Here is a 15000-nt window from a genome sequence, read left to right as displayed (position 1 = left end):
TTGTGGACGTAGTGATTGGCCTCGGGGTCTGCCACAGTCACCTTCCTCCACTCGTACCCATCGCGGGGCTTGAAGGCGATGATGTAGCCAAAGTTGCGCCCGTAATAGTACTGTGGCTGCACCGGCTGGAGGTAGAGGGAAAGGGAAACAGATATGGACCATTAAAAGGAAGACAACGATCCACACAAGCGAGACCTTTTTGTCTATGGACAGGTGGTGTCATCTCTTGATGGTCCATCCTTGCTGAGATAGTTATGCTAAGTGACAAGAAAATGGCCAGAATCAAAATAAGGGGTTATCATCACTCTAAATACGTGTTTATATAATAAATAATATTATTCTAGTTACCATGACGACTGTGTCTCTGAGAGACTGTTTATTCCAAAGTTATGATACCTTTTTTATTAGACCAGCCTGTCCACCCTCTCCCCTGCCTCATCTCCTAGTTTTATTAGACCAGCCTGTCCACCCTCTCCCCTGCCTCATCTCCTAGTTTTATTAGACCAGCCTGTCCACCCTCTCCCCTGCCTCATCTCCTAGCTTTATTAGACCAGCCTGTCCTTCCACTCTCCTGCCTCATCTCCTAGTTTTATTACACCAGCCTGTCCTTCCTCTCTCCTGCCTCATCTCCTAGTTGTATTAGACCAGCCTGTCCTTCCTCTCTCCTGCCTCATCTCCTAGTTTTATTAGACCAGCCTGTCCTTCCTCTCCCCTGCCTCATCTCCTAGTTTTATTAGACCAGCCTGTCCTTCCACTCTCCTGCCTCATCTCCTAGTTTTATTAGACCAGCCTGTCCTTCCTCTCTCCTGCCTCATCTCCTAGTTGTATTAGACCAGCCTGTCCTTCCTCTCTCCTGCCTCATCTCCTAGTTTTATTAGACCAGCCTGTCCTTCCTCTCTCCTGCCTCATCTCCTAGTTTTATTAGACCAGCCTGTCCTTCCTCTCTCCTGCCTCATCTCCTAGGTTTATTAGACCAGCCTGTCCTTCCTCTCTTCTGCCTCATCTCCTAGTTTTATTAGACCAGCCTGTCCTTCCTCTCTCCTGCCTCATCTCCTAGTTTTATTAGACCAGCCTGTCCTTCCTCTCTCTTGCCTCATCTCCTAGTTTTATTAGACCTGCCGTCCTTCCTCTCTCCTGCCTCATCTCCTAGTTTTATTAGACCAGCTGTCCTTCCCCTCTCCTGCCTCATCTCCTAGGTTTATTAGACCAACCTGTCCTTCCTCTCTCCTGCCTCATCTCCTAGGTTTATTAGACCAGCCTGTCCTTCCACTCTCCTGCCTCATCTCCTAGTTTTATTAGACCAGCCTGTCCTTCCTCTCTCCTGCCTCATCTCCTAGTTTTATTAGACCAGCCTGTCCACCCTCTCCCCTGCCTCATCTCCTAGTTTTATTAGACCACCCTGTCCACCCTCTCTCCTGCCTCATCTCCTAGTTTTATTAGACCAGCCTGTCCACCCTCTCCCCTGCCTCATCTCCTAGCTTTATTAGACCAGCCTGTCCACCCTCTCCCCTGCCTCATCTCCTAGTTTTATTAGACCAGCCTGTCCACCCTCTCTCCTGCCTCATATCCTAGTTTTATTAGACCAGCCTGTCCACCCTCTCCCTTGCCTCATCTCCTAGTTTTATTAGACCAGCCTGTCCTTCCACTCTCCTGCCTCATCTCCTAGTTTTATTAGACCAGCCTGTCCTTCCACTCTCCTGCCTCATCTCCTAGTTTTATTACACCAGCCTGTCCTTCCTCTCTCCTGCCTCATCTCCTAGTTTTATTAGACCAGCCTGTCCTTCCTCTCTCCTGCCTCATCTCCTAGTTTTATTAGACCAGCCTGTCCTTCCTCTCTCCTGCCTCATCTCCTAGTTTTATTAGACCAGCCTGTCCTTCCTCTCTCCTGCCTCATCTCCTAGTTTTATTACACCAGCCTGTCCTTCCTCTCTTCTGCCTCATCTCCTAGTTTTATTAGACCAGCCTGTCCTTCCTCTCTCCTGCCTCATCTCCTAGTTTTATTAGACCAGCCTGTCCTTCCTCTCTCCTGCTTCATCTCCTAGTTTTATTAGACCTGCTGTCCTTCCTCTCTCCTGCCTCATCTCCTAGTTTTATTAGACCAGCCGTCCTTCCTCTCTCCTGCCTCATTTCCTAGGTTTATTAGACCAGCCTGTCCTTCCTCTCTCCTGCCTCATCTCCTAGTTTTATTAGACCAGCCTGTCCTTCCTCTTTCCTGCCTCATCTCCTAGTTTTATTAGACCAGCCTGTGTTTCCTCTCTTCTGCCTCATCTCCTAGTTTTATTAGACCAGCCTGTCCTTCCTCTCTCCTGCCTCATCTCCTAGTTTTATTAGACCAGCCTGTCCTTCCTCTTTCCTGCCTCATCTCCTAGTTTTATTAGACCAGCCTGTCCTTCCTCTTTCCTGCCTCATCTCCTAGTTTTATTAGACCAGCCTGTCCTTCCTCTCTTCTGCCTCATCTCCTAGTTTTATTAGACCAGCCTGTCCTTCCTCTCTTCTGCCTCATCTCCTAGTTTTATTAGACCATGTCACGTTTGTTTAATGACGGGTCAGACCAAGGCGCAGCGTGATATACGTACATGTTTATTTACTGATAAACACCACAACAAAACAACAAATGAAACGAAACGTGAAGTCCAAGGTAGCACACACAACATACCTTACACAGAACAAGATCCCACAACCCAATAGTGCCAATAGGCTGCCTAAGTATGGTCCCCAATCAGAGACAACAAGCGACAGCTGCCTCTGATTGGGAACCACACCGGCCAACATAGAACTAAACATACTAGATCCCACATAGAAAATACTACATAACAAAGAATATACACACCCTGACTCAACATATACGAGTCCCCTGAGTCAGGGCGTGACAGACCAGCCGTCCTTCCTCTCTCCTGCCTCATCTCCTAGTTTTATTAGACCAGCCGTCCTTCCTCTCTCCTGCCTCATCTCCTAGTTTTATTAGACCAGCCTGTCCTTCCTCTCTCCTGTCTCATCTCCTAGTTTTATTAGACCAGCCGTCCTTCCCCTCTCCTGCCTCATCTCCTAGTTTTATTAGACCAACCTGTCCTTCCTCTCCCCTGCCTCATCTCCTAGTTTTATTAGACCAGCCTGTCCTTCCTCTCTCCTGCCTCATCTCCTAGTTTTATTAGACCAGCCGTCCTTCCTCTCTCCTGCCTCATCTCCTAGGTTTATTAGACCAACCTGTCCTTCCTCTCTCCTGCCTCATCTCCTAGGTTTATTAGACCAGCCGTCCTTCCTCTCTCCTGCCTCATCTCCTAGGTTTATTAGACCAGCCGTCCTTCCTCTCTCCTAGGTTTATTAGACCAGACTGTCCTTCCACTCTCCTGCCTCATCTCCTAGTTTTATTAGACCAGCCTGTCCTTCCTCTCTCCTGCCTCATCTCCTAGTTTTATTAGACCAGCATGTCCACCCTCTCCCCTGCCTCATCTCCTAGTTTTATTAGACCAGCCTGTCCTTCCTCTCTCCTGCCTCATCTCCTAGTTTTATTAGACCAGCCTGTCCTTCCTCTTTCCTGCCTCATCTCCTAGTTTTATTAGACCAGCCTGTCCTTCCTCTCTCCTGCCTCATCTCCTAGTTTTATTAGACCAGCCTGTCCTTCCTCTCTCCTGCCTCATCTCCTAGCTTGGCTCAGGCCCCATCAAACCAAATGTCCCGCATGACGTACAGGCATCAGGCACTGCTAACACACACACACACACACACACACACACACACACACACACACACACACACACACACACACACACACACACACACACACACACACACACACACACACACACACACACACACACACACACACAGACAGCTAACCTTTAAACACAAGCCTCATCACATCCACCAACTGCTGTAGGATTGATGCTGCCAGGCAATCTGCCCAGGAGCACTATAGGAATTTGTCAAAGTGGGAAGCACAGAAACGGAGGCTAGCTAATGGTTGATATCTATAGCTTATTGTTTTGCTGGTGATTTGCTGGTGATTGTCTAAACAAGTGAGAGACTAAAGGCAGATAAAAAAGCTCTTCTGGTTGACAGTCTATCCATCAAACCGTACTGTTATCGATGTGCTGTGGCCTGATGTATGTTCTCTCCTCTTCCTCCAGGAACATAGCTTCCTCTAGGAACGGGTGGCAGGTAGCCTAGCGATTAAGAGCGTTGGGCCAGTAACCGTAAGGTCGCTGTTTCGAATCCCTAGCCGACTAGGTGAAAAATCTGTCAATGTGCCCTTGAGCAAGGTACTTAAAAATAATTGCTCTGGATAAGAGCATATGTAAAAATAGCTAACATAGCTATTCTGCACTGCCTTGCAAGGACTAAATGTATTTTGCGCGTGCTGTAGTTTAATTTCAATTTAAATCAAACTTCTGCTCTTGCTTGTCTACGTTGGCTTGCTCCTGGCTGCTGTCAGATCAGATTTAGGAGAAAAGCTGAGTTCGTGGACACAGTCCACTGGCAGAGACGGAAATAAAGATGGCGTCTTCGCTAGACCTACCGTCCAAGTGATGGTCAGCTCCCTGCTGGTCCCACCACCGCCGCCGATGTCTGAGGGCGCCACCACGGGAACTACAACGAGACAGGAGATGCCAAGCTCTGAGTTCACATTCACAGGCCAGTATTCACAAAGCATATCAGAGTGTTGAGCTAGGATAGTTGATCACAGAGTGCTGATCTAGGATCAGGTCCTGCCTGTCCATATAATCATATTCTTTATGATAAAAAAAAGGTCAAACTAATCCTAGATCAGCAGTCCTACTCTGAGACTCTTCGTGAATACGGGTCATTTTGCACACGGCACAATGCCAAACAACATACACTGTACCCTTCAGTTGGCACTAGCACTGATGCAGCATCAGCTTTACAAATATAATATCAATGTCACTAGTGCTGCCAACTGCAACGCCATATTGTTCAAATGGGACCGATGTCACACTGGCTTTAGCTAGAGCATCTCATCTGTCATGGTTTATTTAGATGGGTTCTAGCATCTGATCTGTCATGGTTAAGTTAGATGTGTTCTAGCATCTGATCTGTCATGGTTAAGTTAGATGTGTTCTAGCATCTGATCTGTCATGGTTTATTTAGATGTGTTCTAGCATCTGATCTGTCATGGTTAAGTTAGATGTGTTCTAGCATCTGATCTGTCATGGTTAAGTTAGATGTGTTCTAGCATCTGATCTGTCATGGTTTATTTAGATGTGTTCTAGCATCTGATCTGTCATGGTTTATTTAGATGTGTTCTAGCATCTGATCTGTCATGGTTTAGTTAGATGTGTTCTAGCATCTGATCTGTCATGGTTAAGTTAGATGTGTTCTAGCATCTGATCTGTCATGGTTAAGTTAGATGTGTTCTAGCATCTGATCTGTCATGGTTTATTTAGATGTGTTCTAGCATCTGATCTGTCATGGTTTATTTAGATGTGTTCTAGCATCTGATCTGTCATGGTTTAGTTAGATGTGTTCTAGCACATTTTGCAACAAAACCAGCTTTAATGGCCAAATGTGGTTCCATACCAGATCCCCTGTGTTAGTCTGCTGAGCTAATGCCTAGGCATTACCTGGGGTAGCCAGACTTCAGAACTAAGGCAAGGTGACTCAGGATGCAATGGTGGTTCAGCACCACCTCCGTTACCCTTACCTGCCTCCAACGTGGTGACTTTGGGAGAGGAGCTGCTGGGGTCTCCTGTCCCCAGGGTGTTGGTGGCTCTCACCCTAAACTCATACTCTGTCCAGGGAAACAGGTCCACCACCATGGCTGTCTCTGCATTGCCTTCCACATCCGAAGGGGCTACAAAGACAGAGATACATAGAAACCCATAGTATCACTTCAGAGAAGTATCAGAGAAACCAGCATAACATAGTGTGTTTAAATGCTGTCAGCACGTGGACGTCATTTTTCATACAAGTTGGATTACTTCGGTGCTACAGTACAGCACCATAGGACTTATGAAACGGTACCTGTGAAGACACATTCCATGAGTTCTGAACTGATGTGTGGTTTCAGTCTCTGCACGGTTTGCTCCTTTAGGAGATCCACCATGTGTCTATCTATGTATCTAGCTCTTAGCCAGTCAGAGTGGCACCACAGCCGGCTCTGTTCGCTGCTCCCAGTTTATTTGACCAGTCTTTGGTGTTCATGGTGTTTATTGGATGTATTTTATTGGATAGATGGACAGTAGGAGAGAGACAGAAATGCTTGGAGAGGAGACACCGCTATGGTTTCTAAAAGTGGCGGCACAAACTGCAAGACCAGACCTGCACATTTAGGGTATTTATTTGACCAGTCTACAATTTTTTTAACTCACATGTGGTGGCGTCTCTCCAGTCTTCCTGAGAGAATGAGTCCCGGCATTGGACGGTATATTTAGAGATGGGGCTGTGGTTGTCTGTTCCCCTGCTCCAGATCAGACGGACACTTTTGTCCCTGATCTCCTCCACACGCACCCCACCTGGGGGCCCAGGGGGACCTGGAGGGGGGAAGAGGGGGAAGAGAGAGGGGAGGAGAGGGTTGAGAGGTTTGATGGATAATAATTGTTACAGAAATACACAGCAAATATGCATACACACGTCGCATAATCCAAAACAAAACCAACAAGATTAACCAATGTTTCGTGTTTCAATATCCCGCTTGTGGAAGAAGACTTGGCAAGATGTCTTGCCTGTTAAGACTACTTTGTACTTCAAACACCTTTCCTGAATAATGGAATCTGTTTGATGCATAAAAACAACACATCAATACTAGGCATGTTAAACAACACATCAATACTAGGCATGTTAAACAACACATCAATACTAGGCATGTTAAACAACACATCAATACTAGGCATGTAAAACAACACATCAATACTATACATTTTAAACAACACATAAATACTAGACATTTTAAACAACACATCAATACTAGGCATGTTAAACAACACATCAATACTAGACATTTTAAACAACACATCAATACTAGACATGTTAAACAGCACATCAATACTAGGCATGTTAAACAACACATCAATACTAGACATGTTAAACAGCACATCAATAGTAGACATGTTAAACAACACATCAATACTAGGCATGTTAAACAGCACATCAATACTAGACATGTTAAACAGCACATCAATACTAGACATTTTAAACAACACATCAATACTAGGCATGTAAAACAACACATCAATACTAGACATGTTAAACAGCACATCAATACTAGGCATGTTAAACAACACATCAATACTAGACATGTTAAACAGCACATCAATACTAGACATGTTAAACAGCACATCAATACTAGACATGTTAAACAACACATCAATACTAGACATGTTAAACAGCACATCAATACTAGGCATGTTAAACAACACATCAATACTAGACATGTTAAACAGCACATCAATACTAGGCATGTTAAACAACACATCAATACTAGACATGTAAAACAACACATCAATACTAGACATGTTAAACAACACATCAATACTAGACATGTAAAACAACACATCAATACTAGACATGTTAAACAACACATTAAAACCAGGCATTTCTACTGAAGTTACTCTTTTATCCACATCATTCAGTCTTAGACTGGTGGATTGACACATTACCTAGGGCCATTGACATATCAACCAAGCCTAAAAGCCAGGGAGAGAGAGATTTGTAATCTACTGTTTTTCTTGGTAGTTCTGCCCTTCCTGGAGGAGAGAGAGGACAGAAAGAGTGTCTAATAGAAAACCCAGACTGTTGGGGTGAGTTTCTCTCTCTCTCTCTCTCTCTCTCTCTCTCTCTCTCTCTCTCTCTCTCTCTCTCTCTCTCTCTCTCTCTCTCTCTCTCTCTCTCTCTCTCTCTTTCTCTCTCCCTCCCTCTCACTGTCTCTCCCTCTCCCTCTCCCTCTCTCTCCAACCCACAGCCTTAGCCTCAGACGGCCCCAGAAATCAAGCAGGATTGCTCTTTCATGTCTGCCACAGAACCACCCAGAGAACTAAGGCGATTAAACTGTAGACTGCCAGAGAGAGAGATATATGTCTGTGTGTGTACAAGTGTGTGTGCGTGCATGTGTGCGTGCATGTGTGCGTGCGTGTGACCCCTAAGCTTCCGTCTCCACTCTGAAGAAGCGCTGAGTCGTTTTACTGGAACATATTAGTGATATATTTTACACAAATAAGTCAATTTTCAGGCTTGTTGTATTGTTGTGTGGAAGCGGACTGGTGAATAGAGCAAGCTCTGAATCCATGTCCCGATGCAGGCCAGGGTCTGTGCAATGTGATAAACTTCAGAGCCAGCCTAGTTTGTTATGAATGGCCACTGCATTTTTATGTTTTGCCCCCATTGAAAGACAACAATACGTTGTTGTAATACGCAGACATATTCAGATACAGCTCGTATTATTATCATAGAGCTATAATAAGATAATAATAATAAAATACAGGTGCTGTGCACTATTTCTCTGGTGTAATCTAGATGTACTTCCTGGTTGTCAGAATTGATAAATGGTCATCTTTCATCTCCTTCCTGTCTGTGTGTTGACACTCCATTTAGGCATGCCTGCAGGCCAGGGTCTCTGCCTTGTTTTGATTCCCCTGTACTCTGGGATCGTCGTCATAGCCTGAGCCCATTCACCTGCCCATTTGTCAGCGCCTGCTTCAAAAGAAACACCACCAGGGCGCGATGAGGATCACCGCACACAGAGACTGCGTTCCAAATGGCACCCTATTCCTTTTATAGTGAACTACTTTTGACCAGGGGTCATAGGTCTCTGGTCAAAAGTAGTGTACTATATAGGGAATAGGGTGGCATTTGGAACACAACCCAGAGAACTGCTCTCTCTGCTAGAGCTCTTAGCCTCATTCTAAAGAGAATCTTCGTCCACTGAGAGAAAGGTTGTTTTTAGGGGCCTAGAGGAGTAGTGTAAGACAAGGCTTCACTCAGCAGGTATAGTGGAGGTGAAAACATGAATCATCATGGCAGCATTGTGGAGCACAGTATGACAGACATCTTGGAAACGTAATGTAGGAGTTCAGTTCATACATGTTAGCTTCCAGGGAAATAGAATACCAAGCAGCTAAGATGGTTCCAATCAAGTGAGGAGAGACAGTTCTCTGGCTACCACAGAACCCATACACCGGAGCATTCATTCTCAAGCTCTTTGAGGAAGCGACATAAGAAACCGGACCTTTCCGGGATCCCTTTTTCACATGTTTATAGCAGTGTGTTTAAAAATGCCATGGTGTGATGCTCTGTGACATGTGGCTCCTCTCCAGCGGTTGGCCAGGCTCCAGGATACAAGGCATTTCCTCCTACAGTGGTTTTTCCACCACTCTGACGGAGCCACAGAGTTGACAGATCAGCTAGTAAAGCAGCCATGGTCTGGTTACTCTGGATATATTTAGAACCCCTCACACACACACACACACACACACACAAACACACACACGCACTTGTACACACACAGGCACACACACACACACTTCATAAAAGTATTCGTGCCCAAAAAAGTAGGAAAAATACAGTTTTTGCAGGCTATTTTATGACACCCCCTTTGTGTTAAGAGATTAGTTTAAAGGTACTACTGTGACCTTCAGAGGGCAGCTCATCTTACCCTAATATACGGAGCAGAAATGGGATGTCTGTTTAAACTAATATACAGAGCAGAAATGGGATGTCTGTTTAAACTAATATACGGAGCAGAAATGGGATGTCTGTTTAAACTAATATACGGAGCAGAAATGGGATGTCTGTTTAAACTAATATACGGAGCAGAAATGGGATGTCTGTTTAAACTAATATACGGAGCAGAAATGGGATGTCTGTTTAAACTAATATACGGAGCAGAAATGATGTCTGTTTAAACTAATATACGGAACAGAAATGATGTCTGTTTAAACTAATATACGGAGCGGAAATTAAATGTCTGTTTAATAAACTAATATACGGAACAGAAATGATGTCTGTTTAAACTAATATACGGAGCAGAAATTAAATGTCTGTTTAATAAACTAATATATGGAGCAGAGATTAGATATCTGTTTAATAAACAAATATATGGAGCAGAAATTATATGTCTGTTTAATAAATTAATGTATGGAGCAGAAATTTGACAAAATACAGGGTGGACTGAGAGAGTGAGAACATGTGCATCAATCATCTCCCACTCTCTGTCTAGCACTCAGCTACCTCCCAACTTGTCAACTCTAGTTCTCTCTCTGTGTGTGCGTGCGTGTGTGTGTGTGTGCGTGTGTGTGCATGCGTGTGTGTGTGTGTGTGTGTGTGTGTGTGCGTGTGTGTGCATGCGTGTGTGTGTGTGTGTGTGTGTGTGTGTGTGTGTGTGTGTGTGTGCGTGTGTGTGTGTGTGCGTGTGCGTGTGGCGTGCGTGACGTACCTCTGACGACCAGGTCAGCGGATGAGGAGACATTGTCCACAGGGGTCTGTGCAGTGCAGGTGTAGCGTCCAGAGTGCTTCAGCTGGGTGTTCTTGATGACCAGCTCTCCACTGGAACCACCATTCTGAACAGCGACAACAACAGGACAATCTTCAATTAGTACAACAATTTACGTTAGTGCAGACCAAAGTTAGGATTTCAGTTTACTTCCTGAATTGACTGAATTGAAATGAATTGGTGCAGACACCTACTCTTTACATTTACATTTACGTCATTTAGCAGACGCTCTTATCCAGAGCGACTTACAAATTGGTGCATTCACCTTATAGCCTGTGGGATAACCACTTTACCATTTATTTATTTATTTATTTATTTATTTTTTGGGGGGGGGGGGGTAAGGGGGGGGTTAGAAGGATTACTTTATCCTATCCCAGGTGTTCCTTAAAGAGGTGGGGTTTCAAATGTCTCCGGAAGGTGGTGAGTGACTCCGCTGTCCTGGCGTTGTGAGGGAGCTTGTTCCACCATTGGGGTGCCAGAGCAGCGAACAGTTTTGACTGGGCTGAGCGGGAACTGTGCTTCAGCAGAGGTAGGGGGGCCAGCAGGCCAGAGGTGGATGAACGCAATGCCCTCGTTTGGGTGTAGGGACTAATCAGAGCCTGAAGGTACGGAGGTGCCGTTCCCCTCACAGCTCCGTAGGCAAGCACCATGGTCTTGTAGCAGATGCGAGCTTCAACTGGAAGCCAGTGTAGTGTGCGGAGGAGCGGGGTGACGTGAGAGAACTTGGGAAGGTTGAACACCAGACGGGCTGCGGCATTCTGGATGAGTTGTAGGGGTTTAATGGCCCAGCCAACAGCGAGTTGCAGTAATCCAGACGGGAGATGACAAGTGCCTGGATTAGGACCTGTGCCGCTTCCTGTGTAAGGCAGGGTCGTACTCTCCGAATGTTGTAGAGCATGACCCTACAGGATCGGGTCACCGCCTTGATGTCACTCTTCCATAACACTCTGTATGTGTCACATGGTCTATAGGTACAATCTATAGGTTTCAATTTGACCAAGTTGTGGACCATCTTTTGATAATAATAACATTATGGTCGTTGGAAACAGTAACATTAGCTCCAGCTATGACAACTGTGCCCCATGCACTTCTAATTATTCTACTGTACCAAGACTGCAACTTCCCAAGTCCTGAGGGATACAGTCTTGTTTGCCAGACTCATGGTACTACATATAGGAGGGATACAGAGATCGGCACATCCAATCAGGAGCTTTACCGTGGGGCTGTCAACCCTTCCGCCCTTGTTTGCAGAATATAACATAGTGCTTCTGTAGTATTCTCAATGGGAAGATTTCATAGACAGAATATTTGACCACAGTGGCCTGGAGAATATCTGCAGTATCCTTTCACTGTTTGATAGGGCTGGGGAATTGCCATGGTCCTCACGATACAATATTATCACGATACTTAGGTGCCGATACAATATGTATTGCAATTCTCACGATTAATTATGTATTGCAATTCAATACTGCGATTTTATTGAGATTTGATGTTCCAAACATATTGCTCACCATGTCTGCTGCAGAGAGACAAGAGAGCATTAGAAAATGAGTTTTGATCAGCCATGGAAATAAAAGTGCTGAAAACATGTTGGCTCACTATTTTAAAAAGAAAATGGAGAACAAGCTATAGGATAAATAATACAGGAGTTCTGGCGCAGGTACAGCCGACTAGCGCTAGCTAACGCTACTTACAGTAGCAAAATAAAAAATAATATATATATATATATATTTATTAATTTAATTTAACCTTTATTTAAAGGTGGAATCCGCATTAGGGAAAATAGCACCCCTGTTCCCCCTAGCACCTTTGTTATTGTTATTGTTTTGTTGACTAAATGGAGGAGAGCAGCGTGGTAAAAATAGTTGCAGTACATATTCCGCTGTTCTATCGCCCGTGCAATGATGTCTGATGGAGAAAACAGTGTTCATTGTTTGCAGTAACTTTTATGTTGTTGTAATATCCCAAACAGACGTGGCAGTTTCACCACTAAGGATTCCAGCTTTAAGTCAGTTAGGAACAAATTTGTATTTACAATGACAGCCATATTTGCTGTGTATGAAATCCTCCCATTGAGAATATAATTGAAGCAGCATATTAACTCACTTACTGTAATGAGTCTTACTATTCTGACGCTACATTAATAACATCAACTGGAGAACGCTGTAATTTTATGAGAGGGAAAGTAAGCCTTGTACACGGCTATGCAAGGTCATCAATCAGAACCATTACGGAGAGTTGTGCATGCCTCCAATCTGTGTAATGACAGATGATGAACGCTAGCTGCTGCTTCCTGCTGAGACTGTTCTGGCAGAGAGTGGGTCACGTCATTCATAATGTATGAGAAAGGAAACTGCAGTTAAACTGATATACTATACGGGGCACCAGCAGTCAGCAGTCCGTGGGTCTTTTAGTAACTGATGCTAAATGGCTATTAGGGAGTTACAGTGGTATTATAAGGTTATACCAAAGTAGTACACAGCGGTGGAAAAAGTACCCAATTGTCATACTTGAGTAAAAGTATAGATACCTTAATAGAAAGTTACTCAAGTAAAAGTGAAAGTCAGCCAGTAAAATACTACTTGAGTAAAAGTCTAAAACTATTTGGTTTTAAATATATTTAAGTATCAAAAGTAAATGTAATTCCTAAAAAATACTTAAGTATCAAAAGTAAAAGTAAAAGTACAAATCATTTAAAATTGCTATTATTTAGCAAAGCAGATGGCACAATTGTCTTTTTTTTTCTTTTTTTTTGTATAGCCAGGGGCACACTCCAACACTCAGACATTATTTACAAAATATGCATTTGTGTTTAGTGAGTCCGTCAGACCAGAGGCAGTAGGGGTGACCACGTGTTCTCTTGATAAGTGGGTGAATTTGACTATTTTCCTTTCCTGCTTAGAATTCAAAATGTAATGAGTACTTTTGATGTCAGGGAAAATGTATGGAGTTAAAAAGTACAACATTTTCTTTAGGAATGTAGTGAAGTAAAAGTAAAAGTTGTCAAAAATATAAATAGTAAAGTAAAGTACAGATACCCCAAAACACTCCTTAAGTAGTACTTAAAAGTATTTTTACCTAAGTACATTACACGATTGGTAGTATACCACTACACCAAAGTAATATTCCAGCCAGACCCGGGATTTGAACCGTCAACACTAAGATTTCTGGCCTGCCTTTTTAATCGCTTACCGGGTTGCGTTCATAGTGGGATCCCTCCCGGTCGAAGTCGATGGCGCGGCCGTCCAGGGTCCAGACGAACGTGATGTCCAGCGTTGAGTCATGTGATGCGGCACACTGCATGCGGGCGCTCTCCCCCGCCGTCACATCGGCGTTGGACGGAGCCAAGGTGATCTTGGTGGCCTCTGGAGAGAAAAGGGGTGGTCAGCCTTACTGTTTGTTCTTGCTGACGATAACAACAATGTGCTAAGATCAGCATTTAATGTACTGTGATAAACAATTCTCAACTAATACCAGCCTGGTCTTTCAGGCCTAAAACCTAGGGAAATACATGTAGTTTGTTTAGACTGAGAGCAGTGGAGGCTGCTGAGGGGAGAATGGCTCATAATAATGGCCGGAACGGAGCAAATGGAATGGCATCAAACACCTGGAGACCATGTGTTTGATGTATTTGATACCATTCCACTGATTCCGCTCCAGCCATTACCACGAGCCCGTTCTCCCCAATTAAGTTGCCACCAACCTCCTGTGAATGAGAGAGTCTGTGTAAGAATGTATTGATGTGAACAAGGGGTGGAGCAGTGAGCAGTGGTAGTGATCATATCTGACCAGTAGAGGGGGGTGAAGGGTAAAGTATTGATCACAACAGGAGCTCTGTCTACAGTGCATTTAGTTCATAATTGTACATCCTAAAATTATAATTTTTTCAGATCTCATCTGAGGTGTTGGCTATGAGGGGTAACAGCAGGTATCACTACTGGCCCCCTGAGACCCAGCCCCCTGAAACCCAGCCCCCTGAGATCCAGCCCCCTGAGACTCAGCCCGCTGAGACCCAGCCCCCTGAGATCCAGCCCCCTGAGACCCAGCCCCCTGAGATCCAGCCCCCTGAGATCCAGCCCCCTGAGATCCAGCGCCCTGAGATCCAGCCCCCTGAGACCCAGCCCCCTGAGATACAGCCCCCTGAGACTCAGCCCCCTGAGACTCAGCCCCCTGAGTCCCAGCCCCCTGAGATCCAGCCCCCTGAGATCCAGCCCCCTGAGATCCAGCCCCCTGAGACCCAGCCCCCTGAGATCCAGCCCCCTAAGACTCAGCCCCTTGAGACCCAGCGCCCTGAGATCCAGCCCCCTGAGATCCAGCCCCCTGAGACGCAGGCCCCTGAGACTCAGCTCCCTGAGTCCCAGCCCCCTGACATCCAGCCCCCTGAGACCCAGCCCCCTGACATCCAGCCCCCTGAGACCCAGCCCCCTGAGGCTCAGCCCCCTGAGACTCAGCCCCCTGAGACCCAGCCCCCTGAAACTCAGCCCCCTGAGACTCAGCCCCCTGACACCCAGCCCCCTGAGACCCAGCCCCCTGAGATTCAGCCCCCTGAGATCCAGCCC

At 45.2% G+C, this 15000-nt stretch overlaps 1 protein-coding gene across 1 annotated transcript in view; it reads right to left on the bottom strand.

Annotated features, from left to right (window-relative positions):
- LOC311134927 (contactin-1a-like) overlaps positions 1-15000 on the bottom strand; it is a gene marked incomplete at its 3' end in the record, with an annotated part of 40509 nt that overhangs the window by 6757 nt on the left and 18752 nt on the right. Inside the window, exons 12-17 of the mRNA XM_084168693.1 lie at positions 13634-13806; positions 10385-10508; positions 6327-6488; positions 5660-5809; positions 4517-4587; positions 1-125 (exon numbers count right to left, since the gene is read on the bottom strand). The exon at positions 1-125 is cut by the window's left edge and continues 110 nt beyond it. Of these exons, the coding sequence (XP_084024819.1) occupies positions 1-125; positions 4517-4587; positions 5660-5809; positions 6327-6488; positions 10385-10508; positions 13634-13806 (805 nt within the window). The remainder of the gene's footprint in view (positions 126-4516; positions 4588-5659; positions 5810-6326; positions 6489-10384; positions 10509-13633; positions 13807-15000) is intronic.

Source organism: Coregonus lavaretus, assembly GCF_964263955.1.
Source record: "Coregonus lavaretus genome assembly, chromosome: 9".
Lineage (NCBI taxonomy): Eukaryota > Metazoa > Chordata > Actinopteri > Salmoniformes > Salmonidae > Coregonus > Coregonus lavaretus.
The sequence above is the reverse complement of the archived record's forward strand: the minus strand, read 5'-3'. Positions and strand labels throughout refer to the sequence as shown.